The 21650-nt window shown below is 37.6% G+C and overlaps 1 protein-coding gene across 1 annotated transcript in view; it reads right to left on the bottom strand.

The window, feature by feature from the left end:
* Positions 1–16481: 16481 nt before the first annotated feature.
* The window catches only part of MDFIC (MyoD family inhibitor domain containing), an 89455-nt gene continuing 84286 nt past the window's right edge, over positions 16482–21650 (bottom strand). Inside the window, exon 5 of the mRNA XM_035020961.1 lies at positions 16482–19240. Coding sequence (XP_034876852.1) covers positions 18993–19240 — 248 coding nt within the window. The 3' untranslated portion in view covers positions 16482–18992. The remainder of the gene's footprint in view (positions 19241–21650) is intronic.

The following is a 21650-nucleotide window of genomic DNA, read 5'->3' as shown; positions in this document are numbered from 1 at the left end:
CTTTTGATGATATTAACTAGCAGAGTTTTTTTAAATGTCTCTTCTCAGCAAAACAAAATAGTTAAAAATCTTATGTTCTCAAAACCGTTTCTGGAAATTTTAGTGGTCAAAGAATTCCAAAAGTTTGGTTTTAAACTTCCATATACTACAAGGTTCTAGAGAGATTCAGAAAAAAATATGCTCTATATCAGTATGGAAGTACATTTCAAGGGACACAGTCATTCATGTAAATATAAGTTCTATATCTTATAATTCCGGTATTTCTTTCTAGAATCAGGTAGGGAAAAAAAACTTTTCAATAAATCTTCTCAAAGGTCATTATTTATATGTATCTATAGAACAACAACAACAACAAAAAACCAGGCTAGGAATGGATTCTAGGTCTTTTTCTAAGAAAGTCGTAGTTAAAGGATACATTCTTTTATGTTTATCTAATTTTTCCCCATATGAATATGTAGGTCTACTGTTTTTAAATATATATATTCCTTATTTTAATCCACATTGGCACTAGGTAAGTGACAATCTAAGTAAAAAGTACACAATATTAGAGAAAAAGTCCTTCAGGGTCTGATTGCATTGTCCTTCACTAATTGTACCTACCAATTTATTCAAATTTGGAAACGCTTTTTTTTAAAAAAAAATAGGTTTTACACCATTTATAAATAACAATAGAAAATTAAAGGCTGTGTTACTGTATTTTGAGTTATCGTAGTTCTTAAAAGACAAATCATTTTCTTTAGACATTTTTCAGTTTTCTGAATGATACAAAGCTTTCCCTGGATTCTGAGCTTTATTCAAATGTTATTTTTTTATTGTTTCTATTTGGGATCCATGGATGGTTACAATCGAGCTGAAGAAAAAGACTGTGGTTCAATTTTTAATATTTATAGAACTGATACTCTTCAAAAATTTAGCATACTGGCTCCCCATCCCTCCTGCCTCCATTGTCCCACCTCCTAAAGAGTTGGGTCTAGATTCTGGATAATTGTGACTTGGTAGACCTGACAGTAGCATTTTTTATATATGGTAAGTAAATATGGCTTATAAGGTAATCAAATTATTGGGGCATGGAAGAAAGTTCTGAGGTTGGAAATAATATCAATAAGTTGCTCTCCTAATAGGACTCCATTGATTTAAATTCAGCCCAACTAATCCTAAACATTAGGTATCAATGTATAACCTTGTGAAAGACTAACAACATACTCATTTCCATAATTCTGTATAAATCAGCTTTTTTCTTTTTAACTACAAGTTTGTACCTTTTGACCACCTTCACCTGTCTTGCCTACCCCCAGTCCCTTGCCACAGGCCACCACCAGTCTATTCTCTGTATCTGTGAGCTCCGGTTTTTTTGGGGATGGGGGTTGAGATTTGGTGTTTTTTAATTCCACATATAAGTGAGATCATATGGTATTTGTCTTTCTCTCTCTGGCTTATTTCACTTAGCATAATGCCCTCAAGGTCCATCTGTGTTGTTACAAATGATAGAATTTCCTTGTTGTTGTTTTTTGTTTTTTTGTTTGTTTTTTTGTTTTTTAAAGATTTTATTTATTTATTTGAGACAGAGAGAATGAGATACAGAGAGCATGAGAGGGAGGAGGGTCAGAGGGAGAAGCAGACTCCCTGCCGAGCAGGGAGCCCGATGCGGGACTTGATCCCAGGACTCCAGGATCATGACCTGAGCCGAAGGCAGTCGCTTAACCAACTGAGCCACCCAGGCACCCTGTTGTTGTTTTTTTTATGGCTAATTAATATTCCTGTGTGTGTGTCCCACATTTTCTTTATGCATTCTTCAATCAATGAACACTTAGGTTGTTTCCATGTCTTAGCTATTGTAAGTAATGCAATGAACATGGAGGTATAGATATCTTTTTGAGTTAGTGTTTTCATTTCTTTTGGATAAATACTCAGAGGTGGAATTGCTGGATCTTATGATAGTTCTATCATTAATTTTTTGAGAAACCTCCATACTGCTTTCCATAATGGCTGTACCAATTTACATTTCCACCATCAGCACACAAAGGCTCCCTTTTCTCCACATTCTTGCTAACACTTGTTATTTTTTGTCTTTTTCATACTAGTCATTCTGACTGGTGTGCGGTGATCTCTCGTGGTTTTAACTTGCATTTCTCTGATGAATAGTGAAATTGAGTGTCTTTTCGTGGACCTGTTGGCCATCTGTAGATCTTCTTTGGGAAAATGTCTGTTCAGATTCTCTGCCCATTTTTTAGTCAGATTGTTTTTTTGCTGTTTGAGTTGTACAAATCAGCTTATGTGATATTTGCATCCAGTCAAGGTGGCATTTTAAGTTCATCCTTTGAAGTCCTCCTTTGCTTGAAATACATAGCAATGTGGAAAACAAAATATACTTTTTTAGCAAAAGAGGCGAAATATAATGAAATCGTGCGTGTGTGTGTGTGTGTGTGTATACATATATTAGCCCAAAACAAGCTAAATGCCTCTGTTGAATAGACTTCTGCAACAGGTGCACAAAGTAGTAAGTGAAGCCGCAGCTGTGAGCTTGTTGGGTTCCGGACCCCGACCCGGTCAAGGTAGCAGGAAGTTCATTTACTGTGATGTAATGACTATTCATCAGCTTCAGTTCTTAAAACAAAGGTCTGGAATATTTTTCCTGACTCCTTGCCCCATATCCCCCTTGTCCTTTGAAAGGAGAATGAAAATAGTTGCTTTGCATCCCTAAGGATAGTGTGGTTTAAATGACGGAATATACCTTGAGAGCCAGGAGGGAGGAGACTCAAATTTGAAGCAAGCCTGAACCCAACCCAGATACTGGCTCAATGAATCAATCTGAAATGGCCTCAGTCCAGAGTCACTAGTCATCAACTTAAGACCTGGTTCTGACAAGGTGAGGCCAGATGGAACAACTCAGATGGAACAACTCAAAAAGTTCTAGACAGTAGAAAGGGAAACCTGGAATTGAGAGAGGAACAAAATTAAAAATGCATTCAAGAGGAAAGGACAGAATAAGCATTCAAAACATATGAGAAAAGCTATCATTATAGAAGATAACCAACAAAATCAAACTTCAGAAAATGAGTTCACATCAGATAAAATTTAAAAAAAAATGAACAGTTTGTCAATGACTTTAAAAGTTTGGTTCATTCAGTAAATGAGAGCATAACTGAGAAAGCAGAACTTGTTCTACCTTAACCATTAATGATCATTAACAGGAGAATGGTTGAATGGTGTTTACACTATGAAATTGTATACCCTTGTTTGCTGGGAGACAGACAGTCCTCCATGGCACCTCTTACATTTCTGCGTATCTTGCAATAATGTTTGTCTACTGAATAGCCTGGGAAGATGGAGCTCTGGGGCAAAGGCCATGTTTACTCTCCAGTATAATAAATATAGTATCTTCCTCTAGAGCCAAAGTAAAGCTGATCTGCTGACTGCCAGTTAGTAACGATTTGGGTCTCTAAGCTTGGGTCACTCAACTGCATATGCAGCCATTGCTTGTCCTTCTTTATGTTACCCTGTGGTTACTGGAGCTTAGGGATTTGGTATAAATGCTAATACCCCTGATACTGCTATTTCTGTTAGTATAACACTTCTTTGTCACTAACCTGAGAGTCTCATGTCATCTGCCAGCATCCATGAAGCTGTGGCAGGCTAGCTTTCAACTTGCAAATAGAGTAAAATCTCAGACGCTTCACAGCTGTTGAAATTGTTAGAAAGTTGAAATCTCTATGATATGAGATGGAAAGATCACCAAGGCATGCTAAGGGAAAAAAAATATCAAAAGCAATAATGTATTCTGAATATACACACATAACACACACATATTTGAGCCCAACATACACAGATAAGTATGTAAATATTTAAAGAAAATTCTGGAAGGATACATACCAACTAATAAAAAATGATTACTTCTCTATTGGAAGAGAAGGATGCTAGGTACCTGAGTCAGAGGTGGGTGGGACAGGGAATAGGATACTGAGGAGAGAAGTATTCAAGTGGTTGGCTCATGATCCGTTCAGTCTCCCTGGGGGTTGGGAGCACCACTGGGAGAAAGGAAATATGGAAAAGTGAACTGATCTTATCTCCTTGCCAATTGGACTTATATATATGTATGTGTGTGTGTGTGTGTGTGCATATATATATATATATATATATATAACTAATAATATTTGGTAGATGAAAGAGACCTTCTCCACAGAATTCTTCCAGTAGGGAGTCCCTGACTAAAGGATGACTATAGTAAATAAACTCACAATCGATGGATTTATAAGGCATGACTCCTTAGAGAATGTTCCATAAATTCTAGAAGTCTTTTGGGTATAAAATGTAGATGTTTCGTAACTTCAGTGTTCCTGACTTGGTAGCCTTAGGGAGGGACAATCACGGATCTCTCTGTAACAACAGCTTGGTAGCTGGTTTCACTTTATCCCTTCTGTCTCTGTCCTTTCCAGTGTCTTCCATTCTCTTTGCCCAAATGACCTCTCTCAAACACAAATCTGAAACTATATTCTTGCTTTAAGTGACAGCACATAGAATAAAATCTGAATTATGTGGCCTGGCATAAGAACTCCCCTTGACCACAACTTCTATTTTTGGTCTCATCTGCCGCCCTGTCCCTCCTGTTGAAGTCATTGTTGAGCCATGTTGAACAGGCTCTGTTGTTAGGCCACCCCATGCTCTTCACAGCTTCAGCTCTTTGTGGATGCTGCTCCTTCTGCTTGACTGCCCTTCTCTCTTTGGTGGCTTGGGAAACTTGAAATCACCTTTCAAGAACTGGCTCAAAAGAATACTTCAACAGAATTCTTGCTCCTGTCAAGCCTCAGTCTTGTGCAATCCCATACCATGTTCACATTTCTGTCTTCTGACCATGCATTTTCACACTTTGTTCCCATCTTTATTTCCCTCTTTCTGCTGTGTGCTCTGAAAATGCAGGAGCTAACTGATTTATCTAGTCTTCCTAGTGCCCAGAAAAAGTGGCCACTTACATGCACTAAATTTAACTGAATAGTACTGAGAACATCAAGAGAGAATGAGACGTTAAGGAAATGCACAGGGAAGGGAAGATGATGGACTTAAGAGGGGATGTCTGTCAACAGGCAATCGGGGAGAAGAAGGTGAAGAGTGATGAATGAAAATAGAGTTGGAATGTAAGAGGAAGGCCAGAGTCATGAGAAGAAAAAGGTGTGCAGATAGAATGCAGAGAGAAGAGACCTACCAACAATAGAGAAAGATGCTCAGGTTCAGGGATATTACTCTAGTTTACAAAAAAAAAAAAAAAAAAAAAAAAAATCCCACAGGTTATTAGTGCTCAGTTTCCTAAGTACTGTTGTTTATACCCACGGCTGTACTCTCCGGATTAATTTAATATTAAAAATTATTCTTTAAATTATTTCGTACATAAAGGCACCATAATGTACAAAGTAATGTGAAGCAATTTAAATGATAATTTCTATTTGGAAAATATTTTACAAACTGAAATTTGCCTTTTGAAAATCTCCATGCTCCAGGCTTCTATCTCAGAAAGAGCGTGGGGCATTGATTTCCAAGTGTTTCCTGTTTTACCTGATCTAAAAGCCAGAGAGGGTGCCCCAGGAGCAGTGATATCTGCCTGCCAAACACTCTGAAACTCTCAAAAATAAAAAAACTGGACATGCTTCATCACATAAGTAACTTCAGAGGAGATAGATTTGATTTATAGTGCTAATTCCCCTTGCTAAGCTATGGCAGGCAAGTAGAAAAGATGAGAAAACTATTTTTGATTTTAATATAGAAGATATGCTGGAAAGATACCAGTCCTGTTAGGATGTCTGAAGTTTCTGAATTCCTACGAAAAAGGATTTCCCATAGTTCTAATAAAAGGAAATTTTCCCTATGAATGCAGTGTTCTTTTTCACTGTCCTGTAGACATAGAAATAGAATATTCTGTTGTGCCACAATTTGGTAGTCTTATGAATCCTTTTTTTTTTTTTTTTGATACATTGCCAATAGTCTTCATACTTTCTTAGGAGATTATAATTGTATATATCTATTCTCTATCATGTCTTGTGTTTATCTGGGCTATTTTGCCATGGGTTTCTCCTCTTAGACATTTCTTCTCTCTTTTCATGTCTATATTATAGTCAGATTTTACTAGAGAAATATCATTAACCCTTCTTCAAATCAGTTCTTCTGGACATTCTTCCAGGATATTTAAGTCATTACATCAAACAAGGATACACACACACACACACACACACACACTAGAAATGCATTCTTTTCTGGGATCTTTTTATACTTAGATCTTATTTTTTTAATACTTGGCTTACCTGAATGTGATAGAAATTTGTATTTCTAGCTGAATTGAAAGCAATCAGAAGATAGAAAAGGAAAAGTGGAAAATGATATAAACACACTTTCTGGACTAAGTAAATACTATTGACACATTGCAACTATAAACTTAGAGGCTGTATGATTTTTATTCTCCCTTTATGAATTTAAATATAAGTTATTAATATTTCTCTGTCAGATATATATATGGGGGGTTTGTATACACACACACACCCACACACACTCACACACCAGTTTCTCCCATTAGTTGGTAAGAGTTCCTAGACCATAAACTATCCCTGCGAATTGATTCCACACTCCCTCAAGTATGACTTCTCATAAGCCAAGTCCTTTAAAAATATAACATTTCATATATTTCTCAGACTACATGTCTAATCAGTATCATGCAAACATAATACTTTAACTACTTTCTTAGAGCATGGTTTTGAGAGGAATCAATTTCATATATCTGTACTACATCGACATTAATGCAATGGAGCAATATTGAAACTGCTTTTATCTACCACATTTCTCAGATGAAAGCAGCAGCTAAATTTTATGGTAGTTAAACTGTGAACCTTGCACACAATCTTGCCTATGTGGATGCGGCCCTTTGGTATTATTAAAGCAGGAGGCTTTATTCTGCATCTTAAACTTTAAAAGTTGCTAAGGACATAAGAAGCCCATCATGTGGTCATGTCTAAACCATAAAATCTTTCCAGAGTACGCAGCAAATTCTTGGCAGAATTCTCAAGCCTTCCAAGAAATTAGAGTAAAATTCCACCTGGTATTTGTGAAGCAGGCAGCAGAGGAGATTATGGTCTACCTTGGCTCCCAAAGACACTGGACGTGAACTTGTCAATAGTTCTTGAATGGTTTTGGAATAATCTGCCAATTGTTGGCATCTGCTGCTGTCTGCCTATCTTGTACCTCACACACAAGAAAAGTGCAGATTCTACTATTTAAATGAACGATGGCTAAGATTAAGTATTTTGAGCCAAATATGATTTCTGTTAGAGTTTACTTCAATCTTGCAGAGAAGTTTACCATTAAGCAGAGAAGTGGCCACAGATAAACAACTTCCCATATGAGTATGTTTAAATGGCTTAGAAAGGGATTATGTTTTAAATATCCTTATACTTTTTTTTATAAATGGAGTGTGCTGGAATCCTTGCTGTGATGCTGATAAACTCCTTGTATCACTCACTGTCATCAATACCTTTTCTTGAGCTGTTCCGATTAAGTGAGTGACATTCATTCTTGGCAAATCCCCCATGGAGTAACCTGGGCTCAAGGGGCCTAGCCACGGTACCAGTAATGACAGGATTCTGAGGGGATTGGAAACCCTACCTCAATAAATTTATTTCTGTTTTTCAACATACATTCAAAGCAATACTTTGGCATTGTAATGCGATTCTTGACAGGGCTAAGGTGAATTCATCATGCTAAACTGAAAGGTTTCTGGCAGATGTCTACTCTGTAACAATCAAATTGTGTGTACTGTGATATAGGACAACCACAGTGCTACTTCTGGTTGTAAAACTTACAAGTGGAATACTTTATTCATGCAAACTTGGAATGTGATTATGCAATGTATTATCCCACCATGTTTTTTCATTCAGAAGAACTTTTTGAAGACAATCTGCCAACTTCCAAATAATGGGAATATTTTAGTGCACATAGAAAGAATAGAACTTTTTCATCACAAAGATGTGCAGGCATTTCAATGCTTTGATAGGATACAAAATCATATACTTGTTGAAATTTAAGAAAGCATACAAGTAAAGTGTTTACTCTTCTTAAATATTAACTTTTCTCCCCATGGAAATAGTCGGTTGTCCCAGGCAGATGTTCTTCTTTAAAGAAGAAATGATTGGGGCACCTGGGTGGCTCAGTTGTTAAGCATCTGCCTTTGGTTCAGGTCATGACCCCGGGGGGTCCTGGGATCGAGCCCCGCGTCAGGCTCCCTGCTCTGCAGGAAACCTGCTTCTCCCTCTCTCACTCCCCCTGCTAGTGTTCCCTCTCCCGCTGTGTCTCTGTCGAATAAATAAATAAAATCTTTAAAAAAATAAAAAATAATGATTACAATACCAACATTATGTACCAAAATAGTTTAAAAATAGATGTTTTGGGATAGCCGCTGCTTAATTATATGTATCACACATACACTCACTGCAGTATAATTTATCATATTTTAGGTCAAAGAACCTAAAGTTTTGTTTAAAGGAAAATGTAATCAAAATGAATGACAACTCTGACTTTAATGATCCATGAAAAGCATTACACATAACTCCTTCTATTCTATGACATGATCTCGGAAAACAAAAACACCCAAGGAATTGGAATAGGCAACATTTTTTTTTTTAAAGATTTTATTTATTTATTTGACAGAGAGAAACACAGCGAGAGAGGGAACACAAGCAGGGGGAGTGGGAGAGGGAGAAGCAGGCTCCCCGCTGAGCAGAGAGCCCAATGTGGGGCTCGATCCCAGGACCCTGGGATCATGACCTGAGCCGAAGGCAGACGCTTAATGACTGAGCCACCCAGGCGCCCCAGGAATAGGCAACATTTTAAGAATCTGGCAAATATCAGTGTTTATACTATGGTTTGGATTCCCATTACCTTGTCCTCCATACTTTCAACAATTAATAAATATTCTGATGAACAGATAGAAGCCCTTGGTTCATGTTTTAGGATCTAGTTGCCAGACGCAAATCCCACTACCGTCTGGGCAGTTGCGTTGGCCTTCCCTTCAAGAACCAGCTTGAACCCAAGTGGCTTCCTTTTGCCCTCGTGGCTCCCTTCTCCCTATTATTAGTAAGCACCTATATTTTAAAGACCTCCTTGAAATTTAATTAGTATTTGCAATGTGAATTTAAATATTTACATTTTAACGTAATTATTTTTTAAGAAAATAGTCTAATTCTATGATCCTTTCACTATTTTTGTTTTTTTATGAAGAATAAAAGAGTTAAAGTAGGTTTGGGTCTTATTTCTTTTTTTTTTTTTTTAGAACTAAGGAAACATAATGTGTGATGCACAGAACTTAAGACAAATTAGGCAACCTCTGGGGGCCAGTAAACACCCTCCCAGACTAACACAAAACTTGGAACCTGCCCAATTGAAAATTTGAATCAGATTGTGCAAAAAGACAAAGGCTGGCAAGAATATAACTTTGGAAGATTTACCCACTAATTTTAGAGCTGCTGGAGGCCCACCAAAGAGATTTGGGTCACGCATTACCTAAGACTTATGATGGGAAGTAGACTTACTCATTAGGGCAATTAAAGAATGACTCATTTAAGCAACAGTTAGGAATCAGTAACTGGGTAGTTAGATCAGTTTAGCTAAAAATGATCAAACCATTGTGTGTATAGTCAAGTGGAAATTGTCCTTTCAGTTGTGCTTATAATCATCATCCAGTGTGTTGTGGAAATACATGTCTGATTGTGCGTGTTATTATTCATGCCATATATATATATATGGTTCTCATATATATATGGTTCTCATATATATATATATATGGCATGAATAACAACATGCACAATCAGACATGTATTTCCATAACACACTGGAAATATATATATATATACACACACACACATACACACACATATGTATTCATTTATTCATTCATGTATTAATTTAACAAGTATATAAATGAACACCTCTTACCTGCCAGGAACTCCAGAGATCCTTTGTCCATGTCTCCTTAATGCCTGTTTTCCTCATATTTCCTCCCTGCAACCCCTGGCTACATATGGTATTTTTCTCACTGGCTCCCCACCAGAACACCATGTAAAACCTGAACGGAATTCTGAATAAGTTTCCTAATATTGGTGACACTGTTGATAAGCACTTTCAGGCCCATTATCTCACTGAGTGAAAACATGACATTTGTGGTCTTTAATGGACTTTAAAACTTCTGTGAACTTGACTTTTGTATAACATTCATGCAGTTGGTTTTGTATGCAAGCACTGGGCACATGTAACATGTCCATTCTCCTAAGGCTTTCAGTTCTCTTCCAGAAATGTATTTAATTCAGTCCCTCCCCCACCCCCATCTGTTCCTACAGTCAGTGCCTTAGTTCAGGCCCTCAACCATCTTTTGTGTAAATGAATACACAGTCTTTTAACTGCCTCAGGTCATCTTCAGTCCCCTCTAATCTATCATTCATACCGCTGCCCCAATAAAATTACATCAAAATATAAATTTGATCCCGCTTCTTTGATTACAATCCTCAGAAAGTTTCGTGTTGCCTACAAGTCAGAGTTCAGAAAGCTTCAGCAAAGCATTTGTGGTACTACCTTGTTGGACTCAGTTGTTCTTCTTGCCCTCACCTGTACTCTATCCTTTTAATATTATTGCAACTTGAGAATGAACAGATAACTATTTACTCTTTCTCTAATCCTGGTTTGAATAATCCCTCCTCCGGGAAACCTTCCTGGCTCTTCCAGGGAGCCTTAGTCACTCCTACTTCTCTACTCTCGCAGCAATTCTACCTGTCTCTTAACTCTTGAATTCTATCAATTTAATGTACATTCTCTGAGAACTCATTAATGGACACCTTGCAGTCACTACTCACAGCACAGGGTCTGGGACACACAGGTGACCAGTAAATGCTCCTTAACTAATTGGCTGAATATTTGAGGTACCAATTAAAATGTTGTCATTTACCAACCTAGGGTTGAACTGGAAAACTAAGCCTGAGGTTGGATCTACTTTAGCTTAAGAGTATCTGACTCTGAAGGCATACAGATGTCAAATTAAGTGTTTTATTATTTTTGTTTACATTCATATGGAGTCTCTAAATAAGACCTTTCTGGAGGGACTGATTTCCTGGCTAATTGTGGGTCTGCTTACGTTGATAATGATGTTGAGTCATTTCAGGTTGTGTGGAACAAAGTTAAACCTCATTATCTTTAGGGATCCTAGAGCTCTATAAACTCAATCATAAATATTGGATCACTCATGGTAATAATACCCTGTTCCTTTCCCTCTTCCACTGCCAGCTTGTTACATTGTCAGATGTTAGCATGAAGATGGGTAATCACTGAACCTGAAATTGCTAAGTTAATTTCTGGAGTATCTAGTGTAGTTCTTACAATACTAGATTTGACTGTCCATGCTAAAGAGACAAACATCGAAGAAACCACCAGAGTTTACATTATTTTGACAAATCTGCGAAACACAGGATAACAAGATCGGATTCAGACAACATCACTTTTGGATACCATCTTATAAAGCTGGTCCCTGAGTATATGCTTGCAATCATCACATCCTTTCTCTTGACTATCTTTCCTCCACACATGGAGCACTTCACTCAACTCCAACTTAAACAGCACGTACAAAGAAAAGATAAGCAGTAAGAAAATCCAAATGTGTTGGCAATATCGCTGCATGTTAACAAGAAAGAGCTAGGTTCACATTGAACTCCATTTTCGTGGTGCATAACTCTCCTTTCCATAGGTCCTATTAACTTCAAAGGGAGCTCCGTGCATGTAAATGATTATATTTATTGGATGCGCCAACTCCTTATCCTCTGGGCACAATTAGAAATATCATAGAAAAATTAATGTCAGAGACTTGGATCCATATTTGATATTCTGTGGGAAATTTCCCATAGTTACAGATGTTAAAAATCCTGCCCAATGGTCCAGTTATGAATGTGTACTATTTCTGCTTCTATCATCTTTGGAATTATTTTTTCTCATTTTAGAATATTCTTTTTTACATTAAAGGAAAAAAGATCTTCTCTTTAGGTCCAGATAAGCCAGTGATAAAATCTTGGCTTTTACAACTTGGTGCGGTGATAAAAATTTGGACAGCCTGGCCCTGCTCTTTCAGGGAACTGTTAGTGGTTCCCTGAGATTCTATCATTAATACTTACAACAATCCTGTTCCTACTTCAAGTTCACCCTGGGAACTAAATTCCTGGATGCCCAGTTTAATATTACATCCACAAAACTATGCTGTCATTTCAGGATTTGTTGTAAATTCTGGCCATTATTAATATCCTTACTAGGTAGCTATAAACTCAGGTTTTCTCCAGTTGAAATCGCCACAATGAGAACAGATGGTAGGTGTGTGAAGAGCTGCACTTTTCACACCTGCTTGCTGTTTGTTCTCTTTAAATTCAGTGGTCTAGGGGCGCCTGGCTGGCTCAGTCGGTGGAGCGTGCAACTCTTGATCTCGGGGTGGTGAGTTCGAGCCCCACGTTGGGTGTGGAGATTACTTACAAATAAAAATCTTAAATATAAATAAATAAATTCAGTCGTCTAGTGGCTCTTGGTCGAAGTGTGTCTCTGGAACCATTTCTGAGAAATAACTTCTGTCCTCCGCCCAGACTCCTCGGTGAACGTAAGGGCCTTGCAAGTGGTACAGATTCGGTTCCTCGGCCATATGTATTATTATACATTCTGTATTACATAAACAGTATGTGTTTTATACATCCAAGAGGGCAGGTTAAGGCTTTAACTGTACATTTCTTTAAAGTGACAGAAAACGGAGAAAAAGGGAAGAACCCCCTCAGATCAAATATTTAGAACGCTGATGAAAGAGAAGATGTGTACTATGGAAAGATAAAAACCTTTACTGGAAATGGACCCACCCACATGAGGGGTGGGGTGACCAATACAGAGGCTCATCTGATATTGTGAGAAGCAATATGATCTACAAGAGTCATTCTAAGTAGTGTCACAGACAAAACCATATCCACAAAGTAACTTGGATCCACTGTGAATTACTCGTAAGGAATACGTAAGCAAAGGGAGTCTAATTTTAGTAAATATTGATAGAGCAAAACAATCCAAAGTATATATAACAATCATATTTCTAGTGAAAATGTGTGTAAGTGGGTTTATTTTGAAAGGCAAGTCCTACTCCCGGTGTCATAACCGATTAAATTCTCCAGGTAATGACCCCATTTGCATAGTGAGCGGAACCCACAAGTGGGAATTTTAATGGGCACACCACCTGAGTACAGTAATTGAGAGTGACACAACTTGAACTAGTTTTGTGCTTACCCCACTGAAAATTCTACTCATATTATTTTTAATGTCAAGCTACAAGTCAAGTTTCAAGATGATGGATTTGTTCTTTTTTAAGCACCCGAGTTTGAGTAAAAGAAATGCTTTAATTCTGTTATGCATTGCATATCTTTGCTTTAACTAATCTGTAGTTCTGATTCTCACCATCGCTTCATTTTCTTCAGTGATTGGAATTTAATTTTATTCATTAATTTGTGAATAATTAGATAAAAAAAATAATGTCCTCAGCAGCCAAATTGCTTTTGGATTGCCATTTAATGTACTTTTACCAGGATATGTATTCTCATTAGGCTGGCATCACAGTTTACTAAAATGTAATTGTGTAAATATGCCCAATTATTCTTTCTGATGATCTAAGAAAATCTAATAGAATATGTATTCGTGGGTATTTCCCTCCTCCTTCGCCTCAACACCAATAAAACGCCCTTCCTGCAGAGCTGATCACAGATGCCTTGTCATCTGAAGGTGTTACTTTTAAAAGATATTCTCCTTATCTCTCAGGCACTATTCATGTCCTTGAAAGAATTGTGCATTCTGATTGAGGGATCATATGACGTCCACATTAAATTATATAATAAAGGTGATCTCAAGACTGTAAGAGTCAGACACACATGATGAACTGCGCTTTCTAGGTTTTGAGATGACATTTTAAAACTTCTTTTGTTTCACCCTAAGATTGCTTGAGATCCTAACTATTTGTAGGTGTTTGACACCACTCCGCCACATCTGTAATTGGCATAGCATCCAGCAGACAGGCTCTGTACATCTTTACACTGCAACCTACCAAGTTAAGAAATGTATTGGTTCAATATAAAACAGCAGGCTGTTTTTAGACATAGTTACTAGTGCACAAGCTTTAATATGGCTTGGCTTCATCCTATAATGAGATCTTTTGGTTCCCTGCTCAACAGGCTTTTATTCCTTTGCAAAAGGCTATGAACTATGTCAAGTGGATCAGCTGCTTTTATACACCCTCTTTCTTGGCTTTGGAACGTAATTCTTTTGCTTCTACCCCTTTATGCATCAGACAGAACTTAAGAACCTTTTCAATTTTTCAAGCTAAACTTAGAATTTGTTTGAATTTGCTTTTTACTATTTTCCTAATAATTACATTCTCCACCGAACCTCACACAAAGCCCTGCCTGGAAGTGAGCACTTAATTGCAAAGCTACACTTTGTCTTTAACACATATTATCTATACCCCATGTCGGTAATGTGTCAAAGGATGGTTATCTACCGTGATTTCTTCCCGGTCACCTCACAACTGAATGCAGCACTCTGTTTTAGCAAGCACCGAGGTGAGGGCTCGAGGGCATAAATAACAGACAAACAATGGAACCAGAACTAGTGGGCACAGTTCAGTATGAAGGCAGGAAACTACTCATGTTGACATTTGGCAGCTTAGGAGCTATACTGACTCCATTAAAATTTGAACATTTACAATGTATTTTGATTCACAGCCCTTTTACGGTCGAGGGAGCAGTCATTGTTGGGAATTTTGGATTTAGTCACCACTGATCGTTTTTGCAAAAACCACCCTCCAACTTTAGGGCTGCATCGTAATGTTCTCCCATCTCCATACCCCCTTCCACAAAATCTCTAATATTAAATAAGCAAGTAAACACTAACAGCTTCTCATGAGAGGTGCCAAACTTCTTACCTAGGTTGAAACTGCAAGAGGGTCCCGACTCCATTGAGGTACCTTGAGAAAATGGGCACACTGGAAATTTATTGGTAATAGTGGGGCATGGAGAGGAAAGGTTAAAGGGACTGACTCCCTTGTAAAAACGCTTGATCAAAAAATGTAAACAGTAAGTGTGGAGTAAGCCCTATCAATATCTTAACCACTATTTAAAACAAAAATGGTATGATTTAGGGGTACCTGGGTGGCTCGGTTGTTAAGCGTCTGCCTTTGGCTCAGGTCATGATCCTGGGGTTCTGGGATCGAGCCCCACATCGGGCTCCCTGCTCAGTGGGGTATCTGCTTTTCCCTCTCCCTCTGCCCCTCCCTCCTGCTGGTGTGCGCACTCTCTGTCAAATAAGTAAAATCTATAAAAAAAAAAAAAAGGTATGCTTTACTACATTAGTGTAAAAGGAAAAGAAAAATGGATAGTGTAGTATTTGATGAAATTTTATCTTGCCTGTCAGATTAGATGTAATAAACCTGCAGGCCTACAAATCACAAGTAATTGGAAAGGGCATAAAGGTCTTGAATAATTTGAAAAATAATCTCATTAATAAATAAACTTATTCATTAGGTGGTTGGGTAAATCTAAGCATTTAAACTGGAATTCCAGAAGGCAAGCCACAGACTCAGGACTCCAGTCTTATTTATGTTAGGCAGTGACTTTGACATTTATAACATTAGAATCTAGGGCACTGATAGAGGTTGTATGGGTAAAGAATGGAAAATTATTACATAAGGTTGCCTTGGTTACTCCTTGAACTGTTCAGAGAAATCCTGACCACTTTAGGTGAGGACAAAGGATATAGTTGATAGACTATAAGAATATAAAAATAAAATTATATTCCTAAATAAAAAGCCTTCTAACTAAAGTGATTTTGGAGGGGTTAAAGACTAACTATAAAACATTACTAGTGCACAAGCTTTAATATGGCTTGGCTTCATCCTATAATGAGATCTTTTGGTTCCCTGCTCAACACGCTTTTATTCCTTTGCAAAAGGCTACGAACTATGTCAAGTTATTGTTTGTTGGTGTAAAAATTGCACCACTAAAAACCCGAGATGAAAATACTTCTGATGATTGAACTTTTGGATGAAATTCATTAAATCTAATACCCGAGTTCTTGGATTTTTTTTCTGTTTAATCTCAGTATATGTATTAAAAATAGAATTACCTTTGTTTCCATTTACTTCCTTTGGAATTATCATCTCCCAACTTCTAAAAACCCTTTAGTTAAGACTATGTTTTAAACTCCTATACTAACTATGATTTGCAGTATAAATGGATCTGAATCTTTCCTAGTTCATTTAGGGGCATGAGTAATGTGATTTACATAAGGAAATTAGGAAATCTTTAGAGAGGGAAGTAACAAGACAAAAAAGCCTCAAGTTTTAAATGACAGTCAAATTCATTCAAATACCAATGTATCAGTTAGGTAGAAAATAAGCTAAAGCACAATAGAGAGCATTTTTTTATTTCAAAATAATGTATTCAGGATAACACAGGTCCAGTTTAAAAATATTAAAGGTAAAGTTTCCACATTTAAAAAGAGACCAAATCTATAACTGTAAACTGAGGCACTTAGTCATCATGGCCACGTAATTCAACAAAACATTTTACATACAGAAATTCTAATATATACTGAAACTATTTTCACATTTTCCTACTTTGGTTTTTTCCATTTTTTAAAATTATACAAGATACTTTATGGAATGACTAGAGTAGACAACAGAGGAAAAGTACTGTGAATATAAATATGAAAAAATTCTATCAATTAATGTTCTCTGTTATGGAGAAACATTACTTTAAAAGTGCTAATATTTTCATTGCAAATAGTGGCAGAATATATTTAAATATTAGACAAACCACTTGGTTGAAAAATCTTGCAAGATAAAAAGTGACACATTTTAACAATTCCAGGTCATTAAAAGGCTTTATATGTCAATACACAGATGATATTCCTCTATCCTAATAGATACGCATAAGTTAACTTTGGGTATAGGTAAATATTCAGATTCTGGTTACTATGAAATAGTACAAAGATGTTCTTATATTTAATGTAACAAAGACCCTCTTTAGACAAGAGAAAGACACCAGTTTCCTATAATTCTATTTAAACCCAACAATTTAAAGGGTGTGTGTGTGTACATGCACAAAGCACTGAAAAGGGGAGTCAGGAGCTTGCTTTTTTTTTTTCCTTTAGGTCCTTTAAAAGTAATGATGGAAGTAGAAGCTAGGTTTTATCTCAAAGGAAAAACCAGAGGTGACATTCCTATGCTTTAGGTTTAAAACCTTTCTTAAAAGGCTTAGGTTTGCCAAAGGCTTCCTACAAATATGAATTTGTTTTCACTATCAATTTGAATTTCATCTGGAAGAACTAAAAATAACTATTAATCCAAAAGTATCCTTCCAGAATTTCTACAAGGAATTACATTAAATCAAACCAAACTACAATTCTGGGAAGAGCAGACTTAGTAGGAGAGCACACAGTAGGGAAATTTACTCCCACTTTCATCTGGGCTACACAAAGTGTCTATGTCTTACTAACTATATGCTTAAGTCGATTATGAGACTATTTCTTTACACTTGCAGCATCTTGATAACCTGCAGTGTTGGTTTAATTTAACATAAAATTGCAATACTGAAATCTGGTCACAGTAGTGGATGTCCCACTGCACTGGAAGAAAGGGTTTATTTACATTTAAGATGAGCCATGTTTATAAAACATCAGTTACGAAGCAAAACAAACAGCCTCCGCCTCCTACAAAAGCCTGAAAGCTCTCCAAAAAACCCCCCAAAACAAAACATTTTTGAATAAATCAAAATCAGAATACTGAGATTTTAATAGTTAAAAAATCACTTAATTTAAATGCATTTTGTCAAAAGTATTCCACATTCTTTATAAAATAGAGCTATTTTAATAAAGCATTATATTCTTATCAAAAATTTTATCATAACATTGAAATGATGTGTAAAAAACTGCATATTTTTAGTTAAATTTTATAGTCTTCAACCAAAAAAAAAAAAAACTGTATTCCTGCAACTAAAGAAAATACATACTTAAGGCATTTTTCTTTTAATGGCTAAAGGGCACACACAGTTCAGGCTCCCCACCTAAAGCTTGGTCTCACTAAATCTAATCCATCTAAGCCATAGATGGATCACTCATCCTAAAAGCCTCCTGAAATGCTACCTTCTCCTTGAAGCTTTGTGCATATTCCAGTAGGCAAGAGCTATTCTGTTCTGTGTATTCCTAGAGCCTTTTTAGTCTCTCTCTCTCCCTCTCCCTCTGTCCCCGTCATAATCCTCACTTCAGTATGCCTTGAGGAATGGGGTTTGTACTTGACAGGTCTCTTTCCTCTGCTAAACTGTATACTCCTCTGGATGGGAGTTCAGTGGCATTCGTCTCTGTATCTGAGCAGGCCATTACACACAGTAGGCGCTCAATGTCTGATGAACAAGGGGAGAAAGGGAGAATCCAGTACGGAACTGAACCCTGGGTCCCCAGCTACGGTGTGGGTTTGTTTCCCAAAGTTCACTTTAAAAGAAGGGATGCTTACTTTGAACCATGAAGAGATAGACATCAAAACTAAATTGTCTGTTTTAAATACCCACAGAGAAATAATACATTTGGAGCAAGAGGCTCCTAAGAATGGTTAAAAGAAACAGAAACATGCATAAAAAGGAGGAGACATTTAGGTTTTTTTTTTTCTTTTTTTGGGTGGGGGGAGGGTTCAAAATGTCCCTCAGTCATTGTAACTTATTAAGTTTAAAAGTAGTTAAAATTTCACATATTAAACCACGTAGATTCGGTTAGAGAGAAACAGGCTTCCGGAGATTTCTTGAAATAATGAGTTAACAGTGCAAACACTGGGTTGCTTCATGAGAATCTTACCATGTGCTTTTCTGCGTCCCCCCAAAGAAAAATTTTAAAACACTCCAGTTTTAACACAAACAGAAGATAAATACCTACGAAGGAAAACAAATTCCACAGCACTCCATACAGATTTCCAAACAGTCCGATGATTCACAACAGGCATCCACGATGCCACAATCCGTGTCACAGGGGCAGTTACAGTCCTCCCCCATTTCGTCTCCACAGCAGCAGCAGCAGGCTTCGGAGGTGCAGCTGCCACAGGGGGCCTGGCCCAGCACGATATTGCAGAGGGTGAGGAATTCACAGAACAAGCAGGCCAGGATACAGTGGACACAGCAATCTGCATTTTCAGTTGGGAAGAGATCCCGTAGTGAGGGGGAAAAAAAAAAAAAAAAAGAACACAAATAGAGAAATCCTCAATGGACTGAATGATAAGAATTGATCAAACTAATCCAGAACCCCATGCCATGCGGTCTTAGAAGTCTTCCTGTGGGGGACACCTGGCTGGCTCAGTTGGTTAAGCGTCTGCCTTTGGCTCCGGTCAGGATCCCAGAGTCCTGGGATCGAGTCCCACATCGGGCTCCTTGCTCAGCAGGGAGCCAACTTCTCCCTCTGTCTGCCACTCCCCCTGCTTGTGCTTGTGCCCATGCTCGCTCTCTCTGACAAATAAATATATAAAATATTAAAAAAAAAAAAAAAAAAGAAGTCTTCCTGTGGGCTGAGAGCTCACAAAGAAACTTACATTTTAGATGCGCAATCTTTAGAAGCGGGTATTGCATTCAGGAAACAACCAGCCAACCAACCGACCGAATAGGTGGTGGTTGTGTGTGTACAAGTATGTGCACGTGGCTGAGATTTTAGGTTATTCGCACACGCTGTGCAGCGGTCTTCGTCCTAGGTTCTACTTCTCTGTGCCTCTTACCTATCTTCCCTATATCCTACTGCTCTCCATCGCACAGGCTCAACACTTCTGTGACACTCAAGTTCTTTAGAAATAGACACCTGACGGCTCCACCCACCTGCTCCAAAACTGGAAGGAAAAAATATTCAGTATGATACATTCAGTATATTACCGAACTTCTTCAGGGTTATACTGTCATCATGGTTTGTAAGGTAATTTTATAAAGATACTCTTACAAAGAGCTAGATTTATTATCATATGAAGAAAATAGAGTTACCTGCCAGATAGGCAGTTCTGTTCAATATGCCTTCAGAGAGAGACGAGTATTAACTAGTTCTGACACGTGTGACCTTAACTTTCTACTTCACTAGGGAATGCTTCTATTTCAAGGCTGAAAGGGGAATCTAGAAAAACTCACTTGACGTTGAAGAACATTTAACGGAGTACTCTTAAAGCCCTAAGAATCTTCTTGAACATAAGATTCTTTATATATTAATCATAGAACACATCATACTCAGAACTATCTGTATTGGATCTGTCAGTTTCAAGGGGGGAAAGAATGGCCATCCCACCCAGCCTTAGAAGGAGAAGCTTACATCTTTGGAGGCTCCTTTGGTCCCTTCCTAAGCAAAGCTTCCTCTCCCAGAATATAATCAATGTCTTGAATTTTGACTGAATCTTTCCCTTACTTTTCACAACAGTGAATGTGGAAACATCCCTCAGTAACCTAACAGAAAGGAAAAGGGTACCTGAGGAATTCCTGTGAGTAGCATTTTTTTGCTCAACGCTGTTAATTTACCCTCAATGATTCGTGTTGCTAAGTTCACTTATTTTCCAGGTGTAGAGTATCCCAGTTGATTAAATATACCATAATTAATCCATACTATTTATGAATATATTTGTCATTTCCAGTATTTTTGCCATTCCAAATAGTAGTGTTTGAACAGTTTTGTGCAAGTATCCTAGAGCTCACGTGCTAGGTCACTAGCAGAACTGTTGGCTAACAGGATATGCAAACTTGTTTCCAAAGCCATTGCTCCAAATTTTACTCCCCTCAGCCCCCAACCAAGTTTGAGAATGCTCAATACCCACAACCTCACCAATCTTGGAGACTGTCCTACTTCCATAAATGCCAGTTAGTTGAGTGTGAAAGGGCATCTCATGGTGGTTTTACTTTGCATTTATGTCTTCACTAGTAAGTCTAGACATCTTTTCGGGTTTCTTCTTCTTTGAAACAGGTGTTTAGGCCATTCATGTTCCCCCCTCATTTTTCTAGTTATGTTTTGTTTTCTTACTGATTTGTAGAAGTTCTTCATATATTCAAGATACCAGTCCTTTCTCAAAAATGACTGTTTGCTCTCAATATGTGGCTTTTCTTAGGTTAAAATAACAAGACAGATGAGTTAATTTTTAGACCTTGAGAGTTTAAAGTAATAAAAAGAAATCTAAATCAAATCTTGCAGTTAGCTAGAGGCCCGTGATTGATTACATGGCTGAGGAGGCATTAACAGGATTTGGTAGCAGAATGAAATACAAAGTTTTAATGTCTGATTCAGAAGAAGGGAGCCCAGCCATGCCTATACACAGAAAGGAGAAGAAACCAATAATCAGGAGGGGAGAGACTGAATGTGATTGTTAAGACATCAACAGCCCTCAAGATAAAAAGGGACAGGAGTGACCCTCCAAACTAAACAGCTCATCCCCACTCAGAGGACCTAGTTATTCATTGGAAATTAAAAGCTCTTCCAGGGGCGCCTGATGGCTCAGTCATTAAGCGTCTGCCTTCTGCTCAGGTCATGATACCAGGGTCCTGGGATCGAGCCCTGCATTGGGCTCCATCCCAGGGTCC

Source organism: Mirounga leonina, unplaced genomic scaffold (assembly GCF_011800145.1).
Source record: "Mirounga leonina isolate KUSES-001 unplaced genomic scaffold, KU_Mleo_1.0 Mir_174, whole genome shotgun sequence".
Taxonomy (NCBI): Eukaryota; Metazoa; Chordata; class Mammalia; order Carnivora; family Phocidae; genus Mirounga; species Mirounga leonina.
Note: the sequence above shows the minus strand (reverse complement) of the source record. Positions and strands in the feature narration are given on the sequence as shown.